General features: G+C 34.9%; 1 protein-coding gene across 1 annotated transcript in view; it reads right to left on the reverse strand.

The window, feature by feature from the left end:
• The window catches only part of LOC150095344 (dystrobrevin beta-like), a 243,568-nt gene that overhangs the window by 12,688 nt on the left and 204,933 nt on the right, over positions 1-25,947 (reverse strand). The window contains 2 exon segments of the mRNA XM_090410663.1: positions 2,617-2,667; positions 18,828-19,110. Of these exon segments, the coding sequence (XP_090266789.1) occupies positions 2,617-2,667; positions 18,828-19,110 (334 nt within the window).

Raw genomic sequence — 25,947 nt, forward strand, 5'->3', positions numbered from 1 at the left:
ACAGGGACTTATTGCTGTCAAGCTATTTAATTGCTCTTTCAACCTCATGCCTAAGCGGAGGAGGTTACAAATTGGAATTTTCCTGGTGAGAGGGCTCCTCCAAATTTTCTTTATCCATTCTATTGTACAGTTCCTCATTGTTCTTTCGGTGTGTTTTTGATTTCCACTTCTGTTATTAATGCTCCATTCCTGTCTTTGATGACATTCAATTTGGGCTTAAACTTGTGTTTAGATCACGAACTAAATTAAACATTCTTTTATAATTGTGCCTCCTCTTCTGTAACTCTATCTCTTCACATTTATTAGTATAGAACTCTTTCTTGTCCTGCTTGATGGCTCTTCTGACTTTCAGTCCCTATGTCTCATTGTTTTCCCAACCTCCTTCTTTTGATTAGTTCCACATGGAATCTGATATCCATTCGTCTCTTGGTCTTCTTACTGGGACAAGATATCACTTGGTTGTATCATGTATTATCAACTTGACTCCTTCAAAAAGATTACAGCTGAAATATTATTAACGGCATCTCCATGGATTCCGGAGACTCGTCATGGGAGATCCAAATCAACCATCATACACATAAATCCTATCATACCTCTCTTTGAATCTATTCATCGTCAGGGAACTCACAACTAATTCTGGCAATCCATTCTACTTACTACTCTCCATGCAAAAAATTTGGTCCATATACCCCTACTAACCACACTCTTACACAACTTCCTTGGATGGCCCCTGGTTCTCTGAGTATTTGTCATATATGGAGAAATTCTGTTTGCATCAATTTTATAAAACCCCTTTAATATCTTAAAAGTTTCTATGTTCTCCCTTTTCTGCCTGACAAATTTTACGAAGATGGAAGAGGATCATAGCCTCATAAAGATGGATAATAACTTTCTTATCTTTGCTTATTAGTGTGTTTTACAACATCCAGTAATTCATTGAGCTGTTTTACCAATTTTTGCAATATGCCTTCTGAACTTTTAACTCTCTGTTCACCATTATCTCCAAGTCTCTAGCCTCATCAATTTCCTGCAAACCAATACCATCAACATGATATACCATATGCAACCGTTTCAACATGAAGTGCATAACCTTACATTTTGCAACATTAAATTGACAATCATTATCCTTTGCCCACAATGCCAATTTATTTAATTCATCCTGCAGGATATCGACATTACCTTTATCAACTATTGCTCTTTCCAGCATTGCATCATCAGCAAAGCAACTGAACATCCCCTCTTAAATCTTTCCCTATGTCACTGATATACAAATTAAAGAGTAGTGGCCCTGGTACCAAACCCTGAGGTACTCTTCTAGTCACCATCATTCTCCTAGACTCCACCCCACCCTATACTACTCTCTGGTGTCCCCCCCCCATCCATGCTACTAGCCTCATATCCATTCCCATCCTCTCCAGTTTTTGTAATAGTTTTCCATGTGGTATTTGTCAAATCATTAGTCATCTGTTTAATTTATATTAAGATCACTAATTAATTGAGGCCTATTCTGCAAATATATAATTATTACTTTGTTTTGCTAATAAATGAAAAAAAAAATTATATATATATATATTGTAGATGACATAGTAGAAGATCTCTATTATGTCATCTGCAACAGTTTTTATAATCTCTAAAACTTAAATCTCTCTCTTTCTCAAAAAAAAAAAAAAAAAAAAAAAAAAAAAAAAAAAAAAAAAATCTATATCATAATCTTTATGCTTTGAATATGTTTTTTGGAATCTTATTTTTAATACTGGAGTGAAAATAAAAATTTCACATTCTATCTTTGTCCTAAAATGAATTTTCTTTTAAAGATGCAATAAACTGCTTGTCAAGTCTGATGAAAAAGAGTATAACATGTAAATGTAAACATTCCATTTTTTTTTTAAAGAAATGTTAGTAAATGTTGTAAAATGATCTGAACCTTTAACCTTATATAGCAAGAGTAGTGAAATATGACAGAGGCTTTCTACAGTGATGAGAAGCACATGCATGGCTTGATAATGTCAATGTAGCACTCTATATAAGAAAATTATCAGGCTTAAAACTTTGACTAAGACTATGGTCTGTTGATGTGAGAAGAAACAGAGAATATGAGTTAATAAGCTTGGCAAATAAAAGGAATAGCAATAACAAGATGAAGCTTTCAAGTTAGTGAGAAAGCTTGTCAAGACAGATAAAATGAAATTTATTTCTCATAAGAAAATAGTCATCCCTAACCTGCAAGTCATATAAGGATGCTGTAAGCAAGGAAGTGAAGAGTATGACACATTCACGATGCATTACCAGAGAGGAGGCAGATTCAGGGAATTAGTTTAAGGCAAGATATGTTAGTAAAATCCAACCCATGTTGTGTTGGCTAGTGCCAGCTTTCTGAATGAGGTTGATGAATGAGGTATTTTTATGAAATCAAAAAATAATACTGATACTAAATATTCAAACTGCTTACACTTATGATTATACTTCTGAATATGGTGAGAGTTAGTCAAGAGTTAGCTATATAGTCCTTTACTCTGTATAGCTGCAATTACTGTCATTATCATTATAATAAAGTTTAAATCTCTCAAAGAAAAAAAAAATTATCTTTAGCATGTTCATCTCTAATAAACGACTCACCTCTGCTATAGCTTAAATGTTTTCTGCTAATACCACCCTCATCTTCTGATCCTAAAAACAGAAGATCGGATTTAACAGATCTTAAAAAAGAATGATAAATATTAATACATTTCATGTATATAAATCTGATTCATGAATTCATCAGTTTGCTTTCTGCTTACATTGTTGAATACTTAAGTCACATATATCCAAGGCAAGATATGTCAGTACTAGCCAACAGATGAATGCATAAATTAGATTTATCATATTAATAAACTGATTTATGAATTCATCAGTTGGTTTTCTATTTAAGTTGTTGAATACATATGGCATGTGAATTTTATAATACACAAACCATTAAGATTGTGCACAAATGGAAAGAAAGTGGAAGGAGAGACATCTGCTGCAAGCCTTAAACACTGTTTAAGGCTTGCAGCAGATAGTTTTTAATATTTGGTTTTCAAGGGGAGATGGAAAAATTCGATAAACTCACAGTGACATTAGTTTCCTTTCTCAAGAGAGATTTTAATATATTGTAAAATTGACTTAAGAGTAAACAGGCAGTTTTATGCTGTTTCTGCACCAATGATAACAATTCATCCACACACCATCCATCTCATTTCATCTTTCCTTTTAAGGTGTTAGGTATAATAGCCTGTCACAACCTCCTAACCTGACTTCATAGAAATCTAAACTATGCTATAATGGGACAGTCAAACTTATCTGCATAGTCTGCTACCTAGCAATTATTCATGTATTCTCTGGCTGGTTTGTCTGTCTTGAAGGGGGGGGGGAATTCCTGCCACTTTCATATGAGACTGGCTAAATCCCTTTTGAAAAAGCCCTTATATAAGGGCATTATCATTAATGACTGAGTTACAGAGGCTCTGAGGTTCTCAATATGCATAATGTGTAGAACAGTCTAAGGTGTGTTTTCAACACGTACCAAGAGATTAACAAGCTACAAAATATGAATCCCTCCCACACACACACTCCTCACTCTCAAGGCAAGAAACAGCTTGCTATCAATTCTTGCTAAACTCGTAAGAGACCGTGAGGATATATGATTATACAGTGTACAGTATACTAAAGTGAAACAAACTGTCTAAAAGTCTGGACTTTTAGACAGTTTGTTATAGGTAAAAAAATGGTGTTTACCACAATAAAAGCTGATTGCATATATTTAGCCACTGAAAGTGAAGCAGTTCTTTCAGTGGCTAAATGTACCCATATTAGCATAAGTCAGAAACAGACTGCCTATAAAAATTTGATTGACGTAATCTGTTGGTGGGAGAATTCCTTCTCCCACCAACAGATTTTCCAGGAGAATTCCTTCTCCTGGAAAGCATCAAGTATGTTTATGAAGATTTTTGGTCCCAAAATGTGGAAAAAGTATATCCCAAGGTTGAGCACATTTGGAATTTATATAGTGGTAGGACTGTACAGATAAAAATAGAAAAGGACAAATTTTACAAAGATGGAAGAGGATTTGTTTTTATTTATTTTACTTTTTATTATAACTCCCACAAATGAAAGGTCACAAGATCCAAAGCAAATAAATACTGTTAAGTGCAATGAAATTAAGATCAAAGTAATCTTTTCTTAAAGAGCTAGAGATTGGAGTCCTGAATATTTCATGAGGATTCCACACCAGACTGACTTTCGGACTGTTATAGACGAACTCCGCCACTTTTCTGACCCCCCCCAACACACACCTAACAATTATGGTGATTCACAACTCCATGCTCATGAAACATTGTCTCATCACAAAAGAAAATGCTATAGAGGTAGTTGTCACATTCAGCAATGAGGTTTAACATGGTGGTCACAAATTGAACTCTTTGTGGCCTATCAGTAGGCTGGATATGGTGGACAAGCTGCAGTTTCTAAGCACGAAGTTTCAATCTCTTGTGGACAACGTCATGCACTGTGCTTTTAGGAATATTTAATTGATTACTCAAGCTACAAACCAAACTGAACAAATTTGACTGGAAAGACAGAAGAAGTTTTCTAAGTTTTCCGCACTTGGTGTAGGCCTACCTAGTGAGTGCCCTTTTAAAACATTTCCTGTTTCGCAGAAATATTGATGCCATTTACAGATGCTTTTGTCACTCAGAGCATTCCTACCATACTCCTGCCTGAAATTCCATTGGACAATTTTAATTAAGTAAGAATAACAGCAATTATAGAAGTAATTGCTGTTATTCTTACTCAAGTAATCAAATTTGTGACATTGTACTTTGATAACATATGCTTCATACATTTCTGCTTCAAAATGTCTTAATATAAATTTCATTGAAAACCCTGGAGTTCTTTTTTGGACATACTGTGTGTGTGTGTGTGTGTGTGTGTGTGTGTGTGTGTATATATATATATATATATATATATATATATATACACAGTAAAATCCTGAAGTTACGCGGTAGGTGGGACCAACAAAAAGCGCGTAAGTCGAATTTGTGTAACTCAGGGTATAATTTTGCATGTAATTTATATATACAAACATACAATTGGGACCAAAGGTTTACAAAAACACCTATATTTTTTAAGAAATATAATCTTAATTGTAGTTTTTCATACATAAAAAAAAGAAAGTTATTTCGATGGTTTCATAAAATCTAACAGATTCGTCTGACGGCATAATGTCTTTTTCTTTTCACGCAGAATTTCTTCATAGCAAGCTAATGATTTTTTTATTCCTTGCCCTGTGGCTACAATTCGTTCCTCGTTAAAGTCTATGTCCTCCAAAATCTGTAAACCTTTCTTTTATGATTGTTCTTACTGTGGATTCCTGTAGATCGAACTTCTTTGCTAGCTCACAAATTTTCATTCTGCCTTCAAAATCCTTAATAATGTTGAGTTTTGTTTCCAAAGTCAATGTTTTTTCTTTTCTTGCTAGCTGTAGAAGAATCAGACTTGCTTCTTTTGGATGACATTATTATTTTTTATGTGATAAAATTTTTATCAAGAACATAACATTAAACAATCACAAGGTTTGTAGACTATAAAAATCGTGTATGAATGGAGACCGCGCGAAACACATCAGTGCTTGTTCACAGCATATGCAACACTGGCAAATGCAGCCAGCATTTGATGCAACTAGTGGTGAGGCGTGAAGCAGGACGGGAATACGTACATATAAGAAACCACGTAACCCTGGATTCGCGTAAGTCGGTGTGTGTGTGTATATATATATACACACACACACACACACACATGCACACACACACACACACACACACACACACACACACATGGAAGAGCTGAAAAGTTCGGATAAACACCTAGAACAAAACTTAATTAATTTTATATCTTCTTATATATCCTCAAAGAAAAAGAACAAATTATTATAATTTGATGAAACATGGGAGTTAAAGGGTCATAAGATATGTTCTTTCTTGTGGTTATATCAGTTGCTTTAATATCATTTTTGTTCTACTAGGTGCTTATCAGAACTTTTCGGTCCCCCCCCCCCCCAATGTATGTGTGTGTGTGTGTGTGTGTGTGTGTGTGTGTGTGTGTGTGTGTGTGTGTGTGTGTGTGTGTGTGTGTGTGTGTGTGTGTGTGTGTATGTGTACACACGGTCATCCCTTGGCTTACATTGGGGTTCCATTCCATTTGGTAGGATGGAAGTCGATATATTAAATCAATAGGGGTTAGGGACTTAACCGTAATAAGTATAGTGTCATTTTAATTTTTAATCCTTATAAAACTGTACTGTGCATTACTGCCACTATAAAACAGGAGAATAATCACCCAAATATTCCTCCATGATCACATCTTCATTACCTTCCCTATGCAAAGGACCAGGCTGCAGCTCTTCAGGTGTAACCTTTGTTTTTTTGATGAAAATGTCCGATGTGCTTTGCTTATTCCTCTTCTTCTTTTCATCATAAATTTGTTTATAGCAAACAAACATGCACAAACCTTTTTAACGTGTTCATTGCCAATCACGTGATATCGCGTGGTGCAAGTTCTCACCAAACGGTCGATCACGAGTTATCGCGTGGACGTCACTAACTAAATAAAAAAAATAAAAAAAATTTGGCCACCACACGAAATTCCAATTTTCAGCTTGGCAATGAACGTGTTAATGTATTTTTCCACATTCCATTCATACATTGACAGGTCACTTTGTCATTAGCCACAGCAATATTTTTAATAGCATAATAAATATTGAATGCTTTCCAGAATTGCATGAGAGCCTGATCATTTCCTTCAGTGGCAGAAATGGCTTGTGAAAAAGTTCTCCGTAAATAATAAGCCTTAAACAGCAAGAACTCTCTGACCCATCACTTGGATCAATGAAGTAGCATTTAGAGGGAGACATGACCTTGATCTTGGGATGAAGATCACTGATGTAAGGTGGATGACTTGGAGCATTATTTAGAATTAATAAAATTTTAAATTCTACATTTTCTTTCACACAATAGCTTTCCATTTCACTTGCATACCAGTTGATTAAGGCATCCTCAAAAAATTTTTAGTCATCCACGACTTCTTATTGCTTTGATAATGAACTGGAAGATTATGCTTTCTAATGTTTTTGAAGGCTCGTGGATTTTCACTGTGCCATATCACAAATGGCTTCAGTTTATATCCAGCCACGTTATCCCCCTAACAGAATTGTAATACAGTATTTAAGAGCTCTGAAACGAGGCATAGATTTTAAGCTTTTTGTGGATGAATGTCAGCTCGGGCATTTTTTTTCCAAAACAAGGAGGTCTCATCCATATCAAATATTTTTCCTCCATAATAATTTTATCCAATTTTTCCACAAACTCCTTGGCAGCCTTCATCAGCACTTTCAGATTCACTATAGATTTTTACATTATGCAGCACAAAACACTGCTTGAATCTCATGAACCAACCAGAAGAAGTGTTGAATTCGTAGTCATAATCGGACCCTGATTTTTCCTTCAACATGTTGAAGAGACTTAGTGCCTTAGCAGTTATGGTCATAGTGCTAAGGGGTATGTGCTTTTGGTTCAAGTTCTCTATCCATGATGCAAGCTTTTCCATATCACCGATATGACCTTGTCATTGCTTCTTCACTATTGTCAATTTAATGAAAGCAGATCCTTGCACAGCCTCTATGATTTTATCCTTATTTTTCAAAGTGATCATTACTATAGAATGAGACCATACAAAGTCATGTGCAATTGCATTGACAGGCTTACCAGCTTCATGTTACTTTATAACTTGCAACTTTGTTTCAAAATCAACTGCTTGCCTCTTTTTCTGCAATTCTTCACTAGGTTTCTTGATTAGCCATGTAAGGGCCATGTTGCACAAAACATCATGAAATATTTAACAATAAATACACAAATACCTATTTCTCAAACACAAAAATCAACAGAGTTACTGTTGAAGACACATGCTGATTGCCGACTACTGAGGGAGGTTGCCACTGTGCATGATATATTATTGCTAAATAGAACTTTATGTTCGCTTGCATCTTGTTCGAAAGTATAGTCTAAAATGTTATTTATTTCCTTATGGCAGTGTTTCCCAACCTTTTTGATGTTGCGGTCCCCCTGTAGCGAATGTTAATTCACTGCGGCACCCATAAAATCCAAAATGGAATTACATATCATAAAGAAGAAATAATAAATTACAATTTTACAACACTAAATGTGTCATTTATGACAATGCAATACTGTTATAAATGGAGATATTTGGAAGAATATGAACATATCAATTAGGCCAGGTGTGAGCAACATGATAAGATAAAGTTTAATGAAAATAAACTATCCAATGAACCCCCCTTTGAATTACTCGTGGGCCCCGGGGTCCGCTGACCACAGTTTCGGAAATGCTGCCTTATGGGATCAAGAACGTATCTTCAAGCAGATGTAACTTGAGCAAAGACTGTGTGTGTGTGTGTGTGTGTGTGTTTTGTTTATTTGATGGCATCTCTGATGATTTTTATAAGAATGGTGATGACTTGTAAGTTATACAAAATAGGATGTTTAAGAATATCTGACTATGTATTTCAAAATTAATCTGTGGATGCAGAGTGAAAGATAACGTATTGCCTGTCATCATAGATTCAGAAACAGCAGTGATGCATATCTTTGAGACCATCTTCGTGCAAACTAACTTATGACAGGGACAAATAGTCTATGAAGAAATTAGCTTATTAAATGAACTACATAAGATATTATCTCCTCGTTGAATGAGAGGTTAAAAAAATGTAATTATGTGAAGAAAATGAGGCAATATATTTTGAATGCATTTAGAACAATGCTAAAAATTCACTCACCACTTGTCTCCAATAACTCATTTGTGGCAAGTGGATTTCTGGAGCCCTGCATATAAATAATAATAATAATATACATAAAAGTGTTGGACAACACCTTATGGAAGTGTTGTTATAGAAGCATTTCTTTTAGAAATGCTTCTATAATAAATCTTTATTATTATTATACACACAATTCCATGGAATCCACAGATTTATAGAGCGAGTCCTAAACATTATGTCCTAGCACTATCTAATATTCGCACAATATCTATCATACTTCACTTTGAACTCATTCATAGTCATGGCACCCACAACAGACTCTGTTAACTTATTTAACTCATTCACCATTCTTCAAGCAAAACACCTAGTCCTCACACCCTTTGTTAATCACATTCTTGCTCAATTTCCAAGGATGATCTCTAGTTCTTCCACCACCAGATCTGTTGTGGAAAATTTCTTCTATATCGATCCTGTAAAAATCTTTCAGTAATTTGCATGTCTCAATCATATTACACACTTTCCACCTATCAACCAATTTTTGTAATCCACAAATCTTTAATCTATCCTTATAAAGTACATTCCACAGATTTTCCACCATCTTTGTCACTTGCCTCTGGATTCTATCTATCTCCTCATCCCCAAGAAACCAGAAACCCAGGTGAACAGATCTGCGCACAGTAATCTAGATGGGATCTTATCAAAGCCTTATAAAAAAGTACAATTATTAAAAACAACACGTAAGTCCACAATAATAACTTTAATTAATAAATAAGGTAGATATTTCATACTAAAAATAATAGTACATCTTCAATGTTACAAACAGATAGGAATAGAATATAAGTAACGAATATTCGGTGGATCACCTATTAAAATACAATGTTTTCGCAAGCTAGGAAATGAAAGAAATTAATAAATAATTAATATTTAAGATATTGAAAGTTTATTTTTCACTTGGTTAGAGTATAATAAATTTAGTTTAATCCTTTATCCAAGTGTGAGCAAACAAAGTTTGCACCTGAAAGTATCTTCAGGACTGGGGTAAGGTGGTACAACACTCGGGCAACTCGTTGCAAAGGTGGAGCAAGATACCTCTAAATCTTTCTCTAAATCCAGAGTCATTTATTAAAAAAGGGTAGCACACCATTTGGCAACTCCTATAGGTAGAGATGACCTGCTTCTGCCTGGTATCTCAACTTGGGCCTGGCTCCCACTGAAGAGACCTCAATAAAGGTCAAAACTAGTCTGGGTAGTGGCCCTTCCCTTAATGCATAACATTAGACATATCCGCAAGGAGATGTGTTTTGCATTATAGGAGATACTGAGACAGGAGTGTTGGTAGCTTGCTCCACCTTTGCAACGAGTTGCCCTAGTGTTGTACCACCTTACCCCAGTCCTTACCCCAGTTTGTGCCTGAAAGATACTTTCAGGCACAAACTTTGTTTGCTCACACTTGGATAAAGGATTAAACTAAATTTAATATTTAAGATAATTAGTTTTTTTAATGATTACATAAAATAAAAGTCTCCAAGATCTTCGAGAGAGAGAGAGGCAATCATTTAGATTTAAATTCGATCGGTGTAAAAAAGCTTCACATCTTTCTTTAAAGAGGCGTTCATATTTAAACCTGCATCTATGAAGTAGAATAGCTTTATCCCACTGGATATTATGGGTAGTTGGAATACTGGGTTGTGCTAGACCAGACTTCTGAGGTTTGTTGTAATCAATATAATATTGATGTTCTTTAATTCTTTTTTCCACAGAACGGCCAGTTTGTCCAAAATAAGAAACATCACATTCACAAGGAATTTTGTAAACGCCAACCAAAGACAGAGATGACAGCTTATCTTTTGTAGAAGGCAATAAGGAAGAACATTTGTTGATAGGAATATAAGTGAGAATCAATTGGTACTTTTTTAAAATTCTACCTATTGAGATTCCTGGAATGTAGGGGATTGGAACTTTGCGAACTGTTGAAGAAACCTTAGGTATTGGAACATAAGATTCAATTATCTGTTGGATTTGATTAGGGTTGTAATTATTATATACCATTAACTTTTTAATGATGGAAAGTTCTTGTTGTAAGATTTCTGGAGAAGAGCAAACTTTATGTGCCCTATTAATTAGAGATTTAAGAATGCCAAATTTTTGAGATGTATGGTGAGCAGACTTTTTATGAATGTATCTGCCAGTAAATGTGGGCTTTTGAAAGACGCTTGTAGATAAGGTATCAGAAGAAGTTCGAGTAAGCAGGATGTCCAAAAATGATAAAGTACCAGAATTTTCCTTTTCCATGGTGAATTGGATACGAGGATGAAGGCTATTTATCTGTTGTAGAAAGGTGGAAAGCTCATCTTCAGTATGTGACCAAATGGCAAAAACATCATCGACATAACGATACAAAAGAGATGGTTGAGGGTGAATGGATGAAAACATAGTCTCTTCAAATTGTTTCAAATATAGTTAGCCAAAGGTGGAGACAAAGGACTACCCATGGCAATACCTTCAACTTGTTTTTCTAACTAAAATAACCTGAATGGATAACAAATTCGAAAAATTTTTTTTGTGATATCTGGAGGGTAATCTTCGTATAATAAATTGACTGTGTCAGCTAATGGGATATTGGTAAACAGAGATACAATGTCAAAACTGACTACAACTCAGACTCTTTGATTTTTAAATCCTTGATATTTTCCAGGAAATCTGTTGAATTTTTTATGTAGGATCTTGAATGTCCAGTGAGAGCACTTAAAGAACGAGACAAGACTTTTGCAATTCGGTAAGTAGGAGAATCAATGCAATTCACGATTTGTCATACTGGATAGCCTTCTTTATGGATTTTTGGGAGACCATATAGACGAGGAGATCTTCCAAAGTAGGTGCGTAATTTATCCACATAATTTGGGTCCCAACTGATGACCTCATCAAGTAATTTATTTAATTGTTTAATCTGTGAATTCGTAGGATTATGCGTGATCTCTTTGTAGGTAGATGTGTCTGTCTTCTAAAAGACTGGATACTTTGGTCTCATAGTAGTCTTAATCATGATTTTTGGTACTTTATCATTTTTGGACATCCTGCTTACTCGAACTTCTGGTACCTTATCTACAAGCGTCTTTCAAAAGCCCATATTTACTGGCAGATACATTCATAAAAAGTCTGCTCACCATACATCTCAAAAATTTGGCATTCTTAAATCTCTAATTAATAGGGCACATAAAGTTTGCTCTTCTCCAGAAATCTTACAACAAGAACTTTCCATCATTAAAAAGTTAATGGTATATAATAATTACAACCCTAATCAAATCCAACAGATAATTGAATCTTATGTTCCAATACCTAAGGTTTCTTCAACAGTTCGCAAAGTTCCAATCCCCTACATTCCAGGAATCTCAGAACCTATAGGTAGAATTTTAAAAAAAGTACCAATTGATTCTCACTTATATTCCTATCAACAAATTTTCTTCCTTATTGCCTTCTACAAAAGATAACTGTCATCTCCGTCTTTGGCTGGCATTTACAAAATTCCTCGTGAATGCGATGTTTCTTATTTTGGACAAACTGGCCGTTCTGTGGAAAAAAGAATTAAAGAACATCGATATTATATTGATTACAACAAACCTCAGAAGTCTGGTCTAGCACAACCCAGTATTACCACTACCCATAATATCCAGTGGGATAAAGCTATTCTACTTCATAGATGCAGGTTCAAATATGAACACCTCTTTAAAGAAAGTTGTGAAGCTTTTTTACGCCGACCGAATTTAAATCTAAATGATTGCCTCTCTCTCTCTCTCGAAGATCTGGGAGACTTATTTTATGTAATCATTAAAAAACTAATTATCTTAAATATTATTTATTAATTTCTTTCATTTCCTAGCTCGCGACAACATCGTATTTTAATAGGTGATCCACCGAATATTCGTTACTTGTATTCTATTCCTATCTGTTTGTAACACTGAAGATGTACTATTATTTTTAGTACGAAATCTCTACCTTATTTATTAATTAAAGTTATTACTGTGGACTTACGTGTTGTTTTTAATAATTATACTATGCCACAGGTTCCTCTAAAAAAAAAAAGAAGTACAATAACTTGTTTCTTTCTATTCGTTGGGGTTCTACGGTAACCAAGTAATCCAATGAGCCACTTTTTTGCCACTTTGCAACATGCCCTCTAAACTTTAACTCCTTTTCAATTTCTTGGAATTGATGTGATCTTTTGAATCTAAATTTTTCATCTTACACTTTGCTACATTAAACTGACATCCATTCTCCTTTGTCCATACTGCCAGTGAAATTTACAGTATCTTGCAAAAATTTAACATCATCTTCATTGACAATTGCTCCACTAAGTTTTGCAATAACAGCAAACAACTGAATATTTCCCCTCAATCATTTCCTATATAAGTAATGTACAAATTAAATAGTAATGGTGGCTCAAGTACAGAGCCCTGTAGTATGCTACTAATCACAGGCCTTCTACTGGAGTGGATCCTGAATAAAGTACTGTCTATCTCTTCATCAACTACCCTCTAATCCACACCAACTTCATATCCATCCCCATATGCTGCAATTTATTTATCAGAATTCCATGCTGTATCCTGTCAAAAGCTTTTGCAAAATCCAGGGGTATCCCTGTGTACCCAATTGCCTTTATTCAGCTCAGCTGTCACTGTATTATAAAAGGTAAGTTACTGAGGCATGACCTACACATCATAAAATCATGTTGCTCCCCCCCCCCCCATATAGCATCCTATCTACTCATTCTTGAATTTTTCCCTTAACCAACTGCCCCGGTACCTTGACCACCAACACTTGAGATGCTGATCAGTTAATAATTTGCTACCTTAGTCTTGGAGCTTCCTTTATACAATGGAGCAATTTCCCCCCCCCCTCCTTTGACCCTTTGGGACCAACCCAGAGCTAAAACTTAAATTAAACAATGTAATCAAAGGCACTGCCAATTCCCTGGTATCCTCTCATAATACTCAAAACATCTAAACTCCCATAGCCATATTCAAATCAAGGCTCTATAATATATGCATCTCCGGTTCATCTATTGCTATTTCCACATCAGCCCTTGCCTCTCTTGTTGCTGCAATATCTCTGTCTGGTGATCCTTTGCAAAGTGATCACTTATAATAGCATCTGTCAGAATTATTCTTCCATAATCATTCTTTCCTTTATTTTCCACATACTGAAAGAACTCTTTGGGATTACTACTGAAATGCTAATTCCTTTTCATACACTGATTTTGCCTTTCTTACTATACTGGTCACCCTTATGGTCTGTGCTTTATACTGCTTATGTGCCTGCTGATCACTTTTCTCTTTGAATTTCCTGCTTAATGATACTATTCATCCATTTACCTCCCACTTGATTCATCCTCCTAACTTAAAGTATGCAGTCTGTTATTACTTCTATCAAACACTCCTTTATCACCTCCCACGTACTATCAATCTCCTGAGTTTGTTATACTTACCAGCCCGTAATTCCACATATCCTCTCTTAACTGAAAATTTCACAGATTTAGCCACCTCCGAGATCAAGACAAAATGATCACTCCCATTAATTAGTAAGAAAGTATTCAACTTTGTTACAGACAAATTCTTTGATGCAATTACTAGATCTAGCACTTTCAAACCCCTGGTAACTTCCATCACATGCTACCTCAGGTAATTATCTCTTAGTAGCTGCATAATCCATTTCCTCCTTCCAATCTATGTTCCCATAGTTGAAGTTTCCCATAATAATTACTTCCCTCTACTCACTGAGCTTAACTGCAAATGCATATCATGTGCATTGACCTTTCATCACCTGGTCTATAGCAGCTGTATGTTTTATCCTGTTGGCCTCTATCTCACACCAGATGGCCTTGAATGCATTATTTTTAATAACCTCCAACTGAACTCCTACTCTTTTGGGCTGCAGTTCAGCTATCATTAACAATACCCCTCTTTCCATTCTTTTTTTTTTTTTTGCTGTACTTCCTGAAAATACTATACCCTTCACATTCTATCCCACTAACTATATCATCTTCTGTCAGCCATGTCTCACTAATAACAATAACATTTGGCTAAGAGAAACTAACCGATGCCAAAAATTCCTTGTACCAAATGCTCTTGGCATTAGTGCACACATAAAGTACAAAAGTCTCTAGGCTCACAGCTATCCTTAAACTTTATACTAACTATACCATTCTGATTTGTTACCAGCAGTACTAACTTAGAAATTTTTAACTTAGAAACTTTCTCAAACTCATTTGTCTTACTGGTATTTGTGGACTCACTCAATAGATTCCAACCTAATAGCTCTAATTTCCCTGATTTTTTACCTCCAATCTCACTTCATTCAACAACACGTTTTCAAACTCCAAGTACCATTCACCTGTAAAAGTCCTATTGTCTAAAACCACTTCATACATCCACCAACTCCACATCATTCCTCCTGCATAACTTACACATTGGCTAATTCACTATCATAGGCCTCATTCTCAACTCATCCTGTAATATCATGGTAACATATTCACTATCTTCACTCTCTCACTCTTCCATTTTGCTACTTTCAGCAACTCCATGTTCTCCCTCATACCATGCTTGTTTCCTTTCAAATCATTTGTTCCTGCCAAGACAATCAACTCTTTCAATTCACCCTTCTGCATCGCAATAGCCTTGCTAACACTGTTAATCTTTGAACCTGGGAAGCACAGCTTCATCACTCACTTGTCTAGCACATCTCATGGAGTGGTGGGAGCGAGAACGGTCAGTGAGTTTAAAGAGTGGTATGATAGACTTTGTGTTTCTCAGGGGGGGACCTCCCCTCGATGAGTCTTTTGACTCCTTGGAGGCCTGAATAATAATAATAATAATAATAATAACAACTGGTAATTAGTTTACGGAATTAACAACGCAAATGAAGTATATTAATTAAAGGTAACTTTAATGAATCACTTCTATATTTCGGCAACGTCACATTGCCATCTTCAGGAACATAAAGATATGGTATGTGCACGCAGGCACTAACACAAAGCAAATGAGGAAGAAAGCAAGAAACTAATATTGTTCCTAAAGTCCTAATGGTGCCCTCTTGCAGGCTAATTTGGTAGTCTTGGCTGTTGGGCTGAAGTTCTCATAATGTAAGTCTCCCAAATTTGGGGTAGTTTCATGCACCCAAATTTGTTGAGGTTAGGAACGTTTTTTTAGAGCTGCTGAAGATTCTTTGAATAATCTTTCGTATTTAAACTTGCCGCGATGAATTATTTTTGTTTTTTTCCAACGAATTTTATGGTGGGTATCTAAGGCATGGGTCTGCCAGCCCAGAGCGACTGTACTGGTGAAACCGGATGTAGTCTTTGTGTTCTGAAATCCTGATATTAGTTGTTCTGCCTGTTTGGCCAAAGTAGGACAATTTGCAGCTGCAAGGGACCTGGTATACACTAGGTAGGTCTAGGGGAAGTGGTTGGTCTTTGGTAGAGCAGATAAGGGATGCCAACTTTTTATATGGTCTGTAACAGGAAGTAAGGTCATATTTTTTGAGGATATTGGTTATTTTCTTAGAGGTGCCCTTGATGTAGGGGATGGTGATAGACTTGGTGTAATCTTTATTGTGGAGGGGGGTTATGGTTTACTGGTTTTAGTATTTTTCGGATTTTTTTGGGGTTATAGCCATTGGCTAAGAAAGTGTTGAGGATGGGTTTAGTTCAGTAGTCAGGGCCTTGTCATCTGAGCAGATTAATTTTTCTGATAAAATTAATATTAATAGATAAAATTAATCTGCTCAGATGACAAGGCCCTGACTACTGAACTAAACCACATCCTCAACACTTTCTTAGCCAATGGCTATAACCCCAAAAAAATCCGAAAAATACTAAAACCAGTAAACCACAACCCCCCTCCACAATAAAGATTACACCAAGTCTATCACCATCCCCTACATCCAGGGCACCTCTGAGAAAATAACCAATATCCTCAAAAAATATGACCTTACTTCCTGTTACAGACCATATAAAAAGTTGGCATCCCTTATCCGCTCTACCAAAGACCAACCACTTCCCCTAGACCTACCTGGTGTATACCAGGTCCCTTGCAGCTGTCCTACTTTGGCCAAACAGGCAGAACAACTAATATCAGGATTTCAGAACACAAAGACTACATCTGGTTTCACCAGTACAGCCGCTCTGGGCTGGCAGACCATGCCTTAGATACCCACCATAAAATTCGTTGGAAAAAAACAAAAATAATTCATCGCAGCAAGTTTAAATACGAAAGATTATTCAAAGAATCTTCAGCTGCTCTAAAAAACGTTCCTAATCTCAACAAATTTGGGTGCATGAAACTATCCCAAATTTGGGAGACTTACATTATGAGAACTTCAGCCCAACAGCCAAGACTACCAAATTAGCCCGCAAGAGGGCACCATTAGGACTTTAGGAACAATATTAATTTCTTGCTTTCTTCCTCATTTGCTTTGTGTTAGTGCCTGCGTGCACATACCATATCTTTATGTTCCTGAAGATGGCAATGTGACGTTGCCGAAATTTCATTAAAGTTACCTTTAATTAATATACTTCATTTGCGTTGTTAATTCCGTAAACTAATTACCAGTTATGTCTAACCAACGTATAAGCCTTGCTACTAGAATAATAATAATAATATCATGGAATTGCCATACAAGGCTCTTTTCATAATTTTTCTTTATGAATTTAGTTAAGCATTCTTTTCTTTTTTCTTGCACCTATTCTTCATTGTTCACATCTTTTATGCAATTTTTTTTTTTTGATCGTCACTTCTACTCTCTCTGAATCCTGTCACTTTTACTCTCTCAACTCTTTGGGCAAACTTTATCACTTTGCCCTTCTGCATCCTAATAGCCTTGTTAACATCATTAATCTCTGCACCTGGGAACACAGTTTCATCACCCTCTTGTCTAGTACGCCTCATATCATGGAACTGCCATACAAGACTCTCTCCATACTTCTCCTTTCTCATTTAGTCGAGCATTCCTTTCTTTTTCCTTGCCAGATGTTTGTGCATTTGCTCAAGTTTGTGCTTTGTCCTGCGAAGGACTATGTATAAACATTCTCCCTCAATATAGCCAATTCTTCATTCTTCACATCTTTTATGCTACTATTCTTTTGATCATCACTTCTTACTCCCTCTCTCAACCCTGTCACTTTTACTCTCTTGCTCTCTCTCAATCCTAATCTTACACTACTCCATGCAAACATTTTCACATATATGGCCTGTTTTGTCTAGTGATTAATTATAATATACTATTCTTTTGATCCCTTTAAGTTTGTTGTAGTGAGGGTTGGCATTGTCGAGCTAGATGCGTTTTGGATGCATAATGGAACAAAGTATATGTTCTGATGTCTAAAAATATTAATAAGCTGAAGTTTATTAGTACTAGTTTATTAGTAATTATTTAACAGAAAAAGTGTTGTTTTGCATGTGCATGCACACACACACACACACACACTAATTACTGCACAAAACATTCTAGAGTTAAATAATTACTAATAAATGAATTCATTTTTTGATACCATAAAGATACCATAAAATATACTCAAAAAGCATCTAACTCAATAGCCAAATCTCACTATGAGGCTTTAGCTGGGACTTCTAGTTAAATTATTATAGTGAGCGTGTTAACCAGAACATTATGTGTTATAAAAAGTTTTATGTTTTTGAAGCTGACAGCCTCTGTGTACAAGTAGCCTGTACTGTAAATCCAAGAGTGTGAGTCATGAATATACTTCAAGTACAAACTTTGTTTGCTTAGTGATGACAGTGGTGGTGGTGTGTTATAATATCATTGTTTCTGCTTGTAATTCAAAGTATATTCAGTCTCTATCTAAGCAGGCAACTAACATACCAACTAATGCATGCAAAACATCTGATTAGAGACAGATTTGGTTTGAATGGCTGTCAACAAAATAAAATGAGATAGCATCTGAAACAGTATAACACATTTAAAATTTAAGACCTACCAGAATTTAATTCTTTAACCAAAGATGACATAGCATTTGTTACAGAATCGGCTGCTACAAGTAAATCATTCTGTAGACTTCGAGTGCTTCCAGATTGACCAAATGCCAGACGAACATCACCTCCCATTCCCATAAGGCTGTCTGATGTAGGAGCTCCACTTCCAGGGGTTGTTGGAGCACTAAAGGAAGAAGACAATGGATATAAAGTTGACAGGGGAGGAGATTTGCAAGTGCCTGAATGAGGAGAGCTATTTGGTGTTGACCGAGGAGAACCTTGGTGATTCTGCAATTAAAAAAAAAAAAATCATAGCGTTAATTATTTCATGTATTAACTTTATTAATATCCTATTAATCCAACCTAAGACAAAAGACTAGGTATAAAATAAATAAATATTAAAATCAGTATAAAATTTAAAAATATATTAAAATCACAAAAATTAAATCAAGTAAATTAACGTGTTGAGTATATATATATATATATATATATCAATCAAGCAGAACTAACTGTTCTCATGCTAATACAAAATACAGCTGCTATAAGACAAAAAGTGATATGAAGTCTTATAGGTCTCATACTGGCTGGTATGAAAGTCTTGCTTCTTAGAGACTGAAATGGCAAAAAAAATTGCTTGGTCTCTATAAGAATCCCCAGTTATTATGCAATTCCTATCCACAAAAGGCTGTCAGCCTGTCTCCAATAAGTAAGGCAGTTGGAAGTTTTCCACTTGATTATACTATAAATTAAAGATACCAAGAAATTATATACTTGGTTTAATCCTTTATCCAAGTGTGAGCAGTAGCACACCCAGGGAGGGGGCCAAGGGCCCTTCTGCAGGAGGTCCTTCCTAGGAAACAAAGTCTATCAAGACTCATCGTGGGTGGTCATTCCTAGGAAACACAAAGTCTATCATACCACTCCTTAAACTCATTAACCATTCTCGCTCTCACCACTCTATCAGGCAATACATTCCATGGTTCAACTACCCTCCATGCAAAGAAACCACTCCTCACCCTCTTGCTCACAGTTTCCTTTCTTAACTTCCATGGATGGCCCCTTGTTATCACTCCTTCCCGCTGTTTGACCAAGCGAAAGAACTCCCCAGTGTCAACTCTATAACCACCTCTCAACAGTTTAAGTCTCAATCATATCACCTCTCCTTCTATCCACCAAACTCTGCAATCCACATTCCCTCAGTCGATCCTCATAACTAACATTGTACAGTCCTGAAACCATCTTTGTTATCTGCCTTTGTACCCTTTCCACAGTCAATTTATCCCCTTAAAATCCTGCGGACCAATTCATGCTAAACAAAAGAAATACACTTCAGTCTTTAAGCAATACTATAGCAGACAAGTATACTTCTCTGAGAAGTATACTTGTCTGAGAAGTATACAGGTCATAAAGCACAAAAACAGAATTGAAAAGTCTTACTTAATACATGGATTATCACAAACTTATTAAAAAAAAAAAAAGTCTTAGAATTTCACATGCTTTTACTAGATAAAAAAAAGCAAAAATAAGTCTTCTTTTCATGTAAAAATATATAACATATTAAGGACTACTATCAGAATATTAATTTTATAACAACTCATGAAATTCTTAGTTTTAATGACATTTTATCCAGTATAATCTTTTTAGCATTAGTATTACTTCCAAGCCTCTGGTGAGTTCCAAGACTCAAGGGAAATTGAATACTCAGAAATCACAATAATTATCATACCTTGGCAATGCATTCTACTCATTCACCACTTTCCAAGCAAAAAAAAAATTTCCTTTCCACTTCCTTACTCTCACATGACCTTTGTACAATTTCCAGAGATGACTTCTCATTCTTGCATCACCCACTATTGTATGCATTAATTCCTATATATCTATCTGATTGGCTCCTCTCACAACTTATAAGTCTCAATCATATCACTGCTACTCCTCATATCCTCCAAGTTCTTAAGACCATATTCTCTCATTCTGTCCTTATACTCAATTCCAGAGTCTTGAAAGTCTCTGATTATCTGCCTCTGCACACTCTAATGTTTCCTTATCAATATAATCAAGTGATAGATCGGTGCACAGAAATCCAAATAAGGCCTAATTAGTACCTTATACAGTGGAACTATCATCTTCTGATCCATGCATATATATATATATGGATCAGGATATATATTCTGCCACCAGCAGACAATTGGCACTAGAACTGCATGATACTTGTATAACCTCACTGTTTCTGCTGACCAGTTGGTGGATATAAGGAAGACCAAAACAGATTCGCATCATTTTGATAAGACTATAGTGCTATTCTGTTTAATAAATAATAAATCTAACAATTTAATAAATCACACTGATATACTTCATTCTCAAAAATAAATAGTACAACACTAAAATTCAAGAAATGTTGCTGATTGTTACTCAAAATACACTTATCTTCTCCAGAGTGTATCAGTGTATCTTACTTAGACACTTTGATCATTCAGAAATCTGATAGCAAACTTAATTTTACAAGACCAACTCATATGAGATATTACATTCACAAAAACATCATCATCCTTTCTAGAAAATTGGAATCTTCAAACCTTGGCTTATCATACCAAAATAATCTGTTTAACTGAACCGTTATTAGAAAAATAACTTATTGTCTTTGTTGAGGCTTTTGTTAGCTCTAATCCATAAAAAAGGGAAACATAACTATCATTTGTCTTCTAGACTTGCAACTAACATTCCTTATAACAAATGTAATAAATGTAGCTGAGAGAGAATACAGATGTACTTTTGTTTTGCTATTTGGCATTAGTCTAGAGCTGTTTAAAGAAATAGTGTCTGAATGTATTCCCAAGGTAAGGAGATGTAAATGAAGTAGGTGTAAAATGGAGAGATTAAGCATGCAATCGAAAGAAGGTATTACGGAGACAGTATAAGGTGAGAGATAATTAGTTATATGAAGAGTATAAAGAGCAGCCATATTGAAAACTAGGAAAGTGACATAGTAAGGAAAGAAAAAGTGCAACATGAACAACAATCGACCAATTAGCCACAAAAAAATCCTAGAGTTCTCTTTATATGTGGCTAGTAGAAGAAAGAATGGAGTGAGAGGATGTTATTAACTGATGAAAATGACAGAACAGTAACCAGTACATTACTGTCACTTTTTTTGTTTTTTTGTGACTCCACCCATGAAAGTTGCAAACCTATAATGCATGCATGGCTAAGGACTAAGATATTTTTTATTTTATCATATATTTTTGAATTTTTTTTACATAATTTGGAAACTCCACTCTATATAGAAAGTAGACTTATAACTTCAAGACTCAGATTTTTTTTTATATTAAATTGAATTAAGGTTAACAGTTAAACTACTTGGAATTTAAAAAGAAAATTAAAATATATAGTTGAATTACATCTTTATGATTGAAGATGTAATTCAACTATATATTTGCAGCTGAGAGGATGTATCTAAGTAATTTACAAATGGCACAGTCATTGACAAGGTTAAAAATAAGAGCATCTTAATTTAAGTGATTTTAATTAATTTAATCTTAAGCATTTAAGAAATTGAGTCCTCAAAAATAAATTTATATGGTATTAGTATATTTAAGCAATTAATAATTTATGAATAATAATTCAGTAATGGTGAAAGATGTAGTTCTTAATTACAGAAGGAAGAATTTTCAAAACATTGGTCAACTTGAGGCATGATATGCAAACTTTAATGGGATTCTAATGAAACTTTTGAAGAATTTTATGATACTTCAGAAACAGTCAGGATAATTAGTAGATGTTCTGAAGGACAGCTACTGTTAGTTTTTATTTCTAAACTTTAAGTCACCACTAAAAATTTTGCCCACAATTCCAGATAGTTAAGATTAGGCTCCTACTATACAACGTTTTATAAGCATTCTAATTGAGGAATTTTCCCAAAAAGACAAGAATGTGGTCCAAATCTTTAGAAAATTTATCATCTATACATGCACCAAAGCATCTTTCCCAATTTTGTGATCAGTTAACTAATCTATTATAAGATTATAAAATTGATAAGTGTGTTTATTTTTGAAAATAACTATTTTCCATTAATTCAGAAATGGGTTAAATCTGAATTTAAAAAGTCTGTTTAGAAACTGGGGATTACTAATATTAAAAGAGCTCCTCCTAAGACTGCTCAAAAGGAAGAATTGCTGATTCAGAGTGTGTGTACAAAATCACCTAAATCTGTAAACTCATCCAAATAATGAATCAAACCTCTTCTGCAAGACAGCTCTAATAACATGAGTTCTCAAATGTAAAAATTTGAGAAGCAATTTGAGAAACAGAAACATGAGTTAGAAAAGAGAATAGGTGGCAAGACTTTAGTTGTTTCAAACAAACAACATGAAATTTTGAAGTCAGTTTCAACACTTCAATTATTATTAACACTAGATCTCCTTGGAGTCAAAAAACCTCATTGTGGGAGGTAACACACTGGCACACACAAAGCTCATCAAACTGTGTAAACTTATTCAACATGTCTGCATTCACCACACCATCAAGCACATATTCCATTCACTGACCACTTTCCATGGAAAGAAACTGGAACTGCTCTTTACTTCTTTGCTCATGCCCTCTTTATACAGTGTCCAGGGATAGCCTCTTTTTCTCACTCTCCTCCTTTATTCTATGAAAAATTTCTTCAACATTAACCCATAATGATCCCTTACCAACTTAAACATCACTAACATTCCCTCTCCTCTGTCTATTCAGAAGGCTTTACAAAAATGCATTAAAAATGCATTTCTTCCCACAATCTTCCATAGCTTAATTTACTGGAAAACAATACCAAATGAACTAAATCATTAAAAAATGTTTATTAGCTGGCTTATATTTTGCTGGATTTCAAACCAGCATCTTCAGAGCAAACATGTTACAGTTTATAAATAGTTAAATGGGGTATGTGTACCAAACATTTTGTTACACATTTAAAAAAAAATATAGAATTTTATTCAAAAATTCCAATATATTTCATCCAATGTTATGTGGACATCATCAGGGAGACAGACGACTTAACTACATTCAAAACTTGAATCACAATAATGGATAATTAATCATGCTTATACTAGCTCATGTCTCAGTTGCAGTATATGATTACACTATTAGAGTTCAAAGGAACAACTGTAAAAAGTTGTGTAGATAAAAACATTTATTTTTTGTATCTAAAAATAATTTATTTCTTAAACTTTTTTTTTTATCTACACAATGTTTTACAATTGCTCCTTTGAACTCTAATAGTGTAATCCTATACTTCAGCTGTGATTGAGATATGAGCTGGTATATGCATGATTTATGACTCATTGTGATTCATGTTTTGAATGTAGTTAATAGCTGGGTGTCTCCCTGATGATATCCATGTGATGATTGGATACAATGCATTGGAGTTTTTGAATTAAATTATATATTTTCATTACATGTGTAAGCCATGAAAGTTATTCAAATATGATACAGTTTACATGCAAAAACGAGTAAGTGAAACAATTCAAATTGTAATGGATCAAAGATCCAAAATCCTAATTTGTTGCCCTCTAATGTTGTAAAAAAAAAGTATTACAGTTGGGCAGGAGTTGATCTTAGGATAAGAATCTCTCCAATTTTTGGCAAATTAATGCAGTCATACTTGTTAAAGTTAGGAGAATGCTTCACAGCCATTGCTGACTCTAAAGATAATCTTTCTGACCTGTAATGATTTGTATTTAGCACACTGGTTTTTCTTCCATCTACTCCTACGTGAAGGGGGGGTCCAAAGCATGGTCTGCCAGTCCAGACTTAACATAATGGCAGCAAATGTATTTGTTATGTAACCCAGGGTGTTAACAGACCTTGATCTCTGTCCACAGTTGGCTAATTTGTCACAAGGAGCTTCATACATGGCATAATATATTAGAGGAGGGAGCTTCTCCTTAGGAGAGGAGATCAAAGTTGCTAATTTGACATGTGGTTTGAATGTAGTGTGAAGGTGAATTAACCAACTATGGACAGAGTTAGCTAATTCTGGCTAGTCCATAATTAGTATTTTAGCTATCTTTTCAGTGTACCTCAGACAATAGGAATAGCAGTGTTTTGTTCTTGCGTGTTGGTAGAGGGGAAAGTAGGAAGGCCGTGTAGTAATTTATCTATATTTTAGGAGCTGTAGCCATTGGCCAGGAAAGTATGGCAAAGACAGTTGAGTTCCATGGAAAGAGCCACGTCATATAAACAAATAGCTTTAGCTATGGTAAGTTTTTTTAGAATACCATACTGTTGGACTGAAAACTCTACTTATAATAAATATTTCTTTCTAATGTAAGTGACTTCCATACTATTTTGCTTAGAATAGATCTCTAACCTCTTCAATCCAAAAGGAATTTTTGTTTTATTCCTACAGACAACTTCACCAAATGCTCTCTAGATGATCAATGTTTTCCTCAAATTTTGTCCATTAGTCTCCAAGGTTTTATTCTAATTTAATTTTTCAATTTTTTCTTCAATAATATTTGTAAATTTGAGTCTACAGCTGAAGTATGAGAGCTGTATGCTTTTTGATGCTTTTAATTTACTGTTCCACCCTCCCCCATATGATAATTCATTTTAATTTCTCAAAACTAAATTATGACCACTTCCTATACCAAATATCAGATACACTCAATAAGTCTTTTCTTATGTCTTGCATGTTCTCTCAGTGTGATTTTATTATTATTATTATGCGGTTATCTCCATGGAATCAGAACACTCATCGTAGGAGACCTATTATTTTCACAATACCTATCGTACCTCACTTAAACTCATTCACTGATAAAGCACTCACAACCACCTATGGCAACCCATTCTCCAAGCAAAAAATATAGTCCTAACATCATTACTAACCACATTCGTTTACAATTTTCATGGGTAACTGCTTGTACTCTCCTGCTCTGCCATGTACTGAAAAAAAAAATTCAGTCAAGTCTATAAAACCATCTTAACTTTTCTGATTCTATCACCTCTCCTCTTTTCTATCTATCAGCTAGTTGTTGAAGCCCACAAATTTTCAGTCTATTCTCTGGGCCATTCTATAGACTTGCCACAATTTTTGCTACTCATCTCTGGATCCTTTTTCATCCCCATAGAATCCAGCTGACAAGATTT

Source organism: Typopeltis vanoorti, chromosome 20, assembly GCF_054136105.1.
Source record: "Typopeltis vanoorti isolate ZY-2024b chromosome 20, IOZ_Tvanoo_1.0, whole genome shotgun sequence".
In the NCBI taxonomy this organism is placed as follows: Eukaryota; Metazoa; Arthropoda; class Arachnida; order Uropygi; family Thelyphonidae; genus Typopeltis; species Typopeltis vanoorti.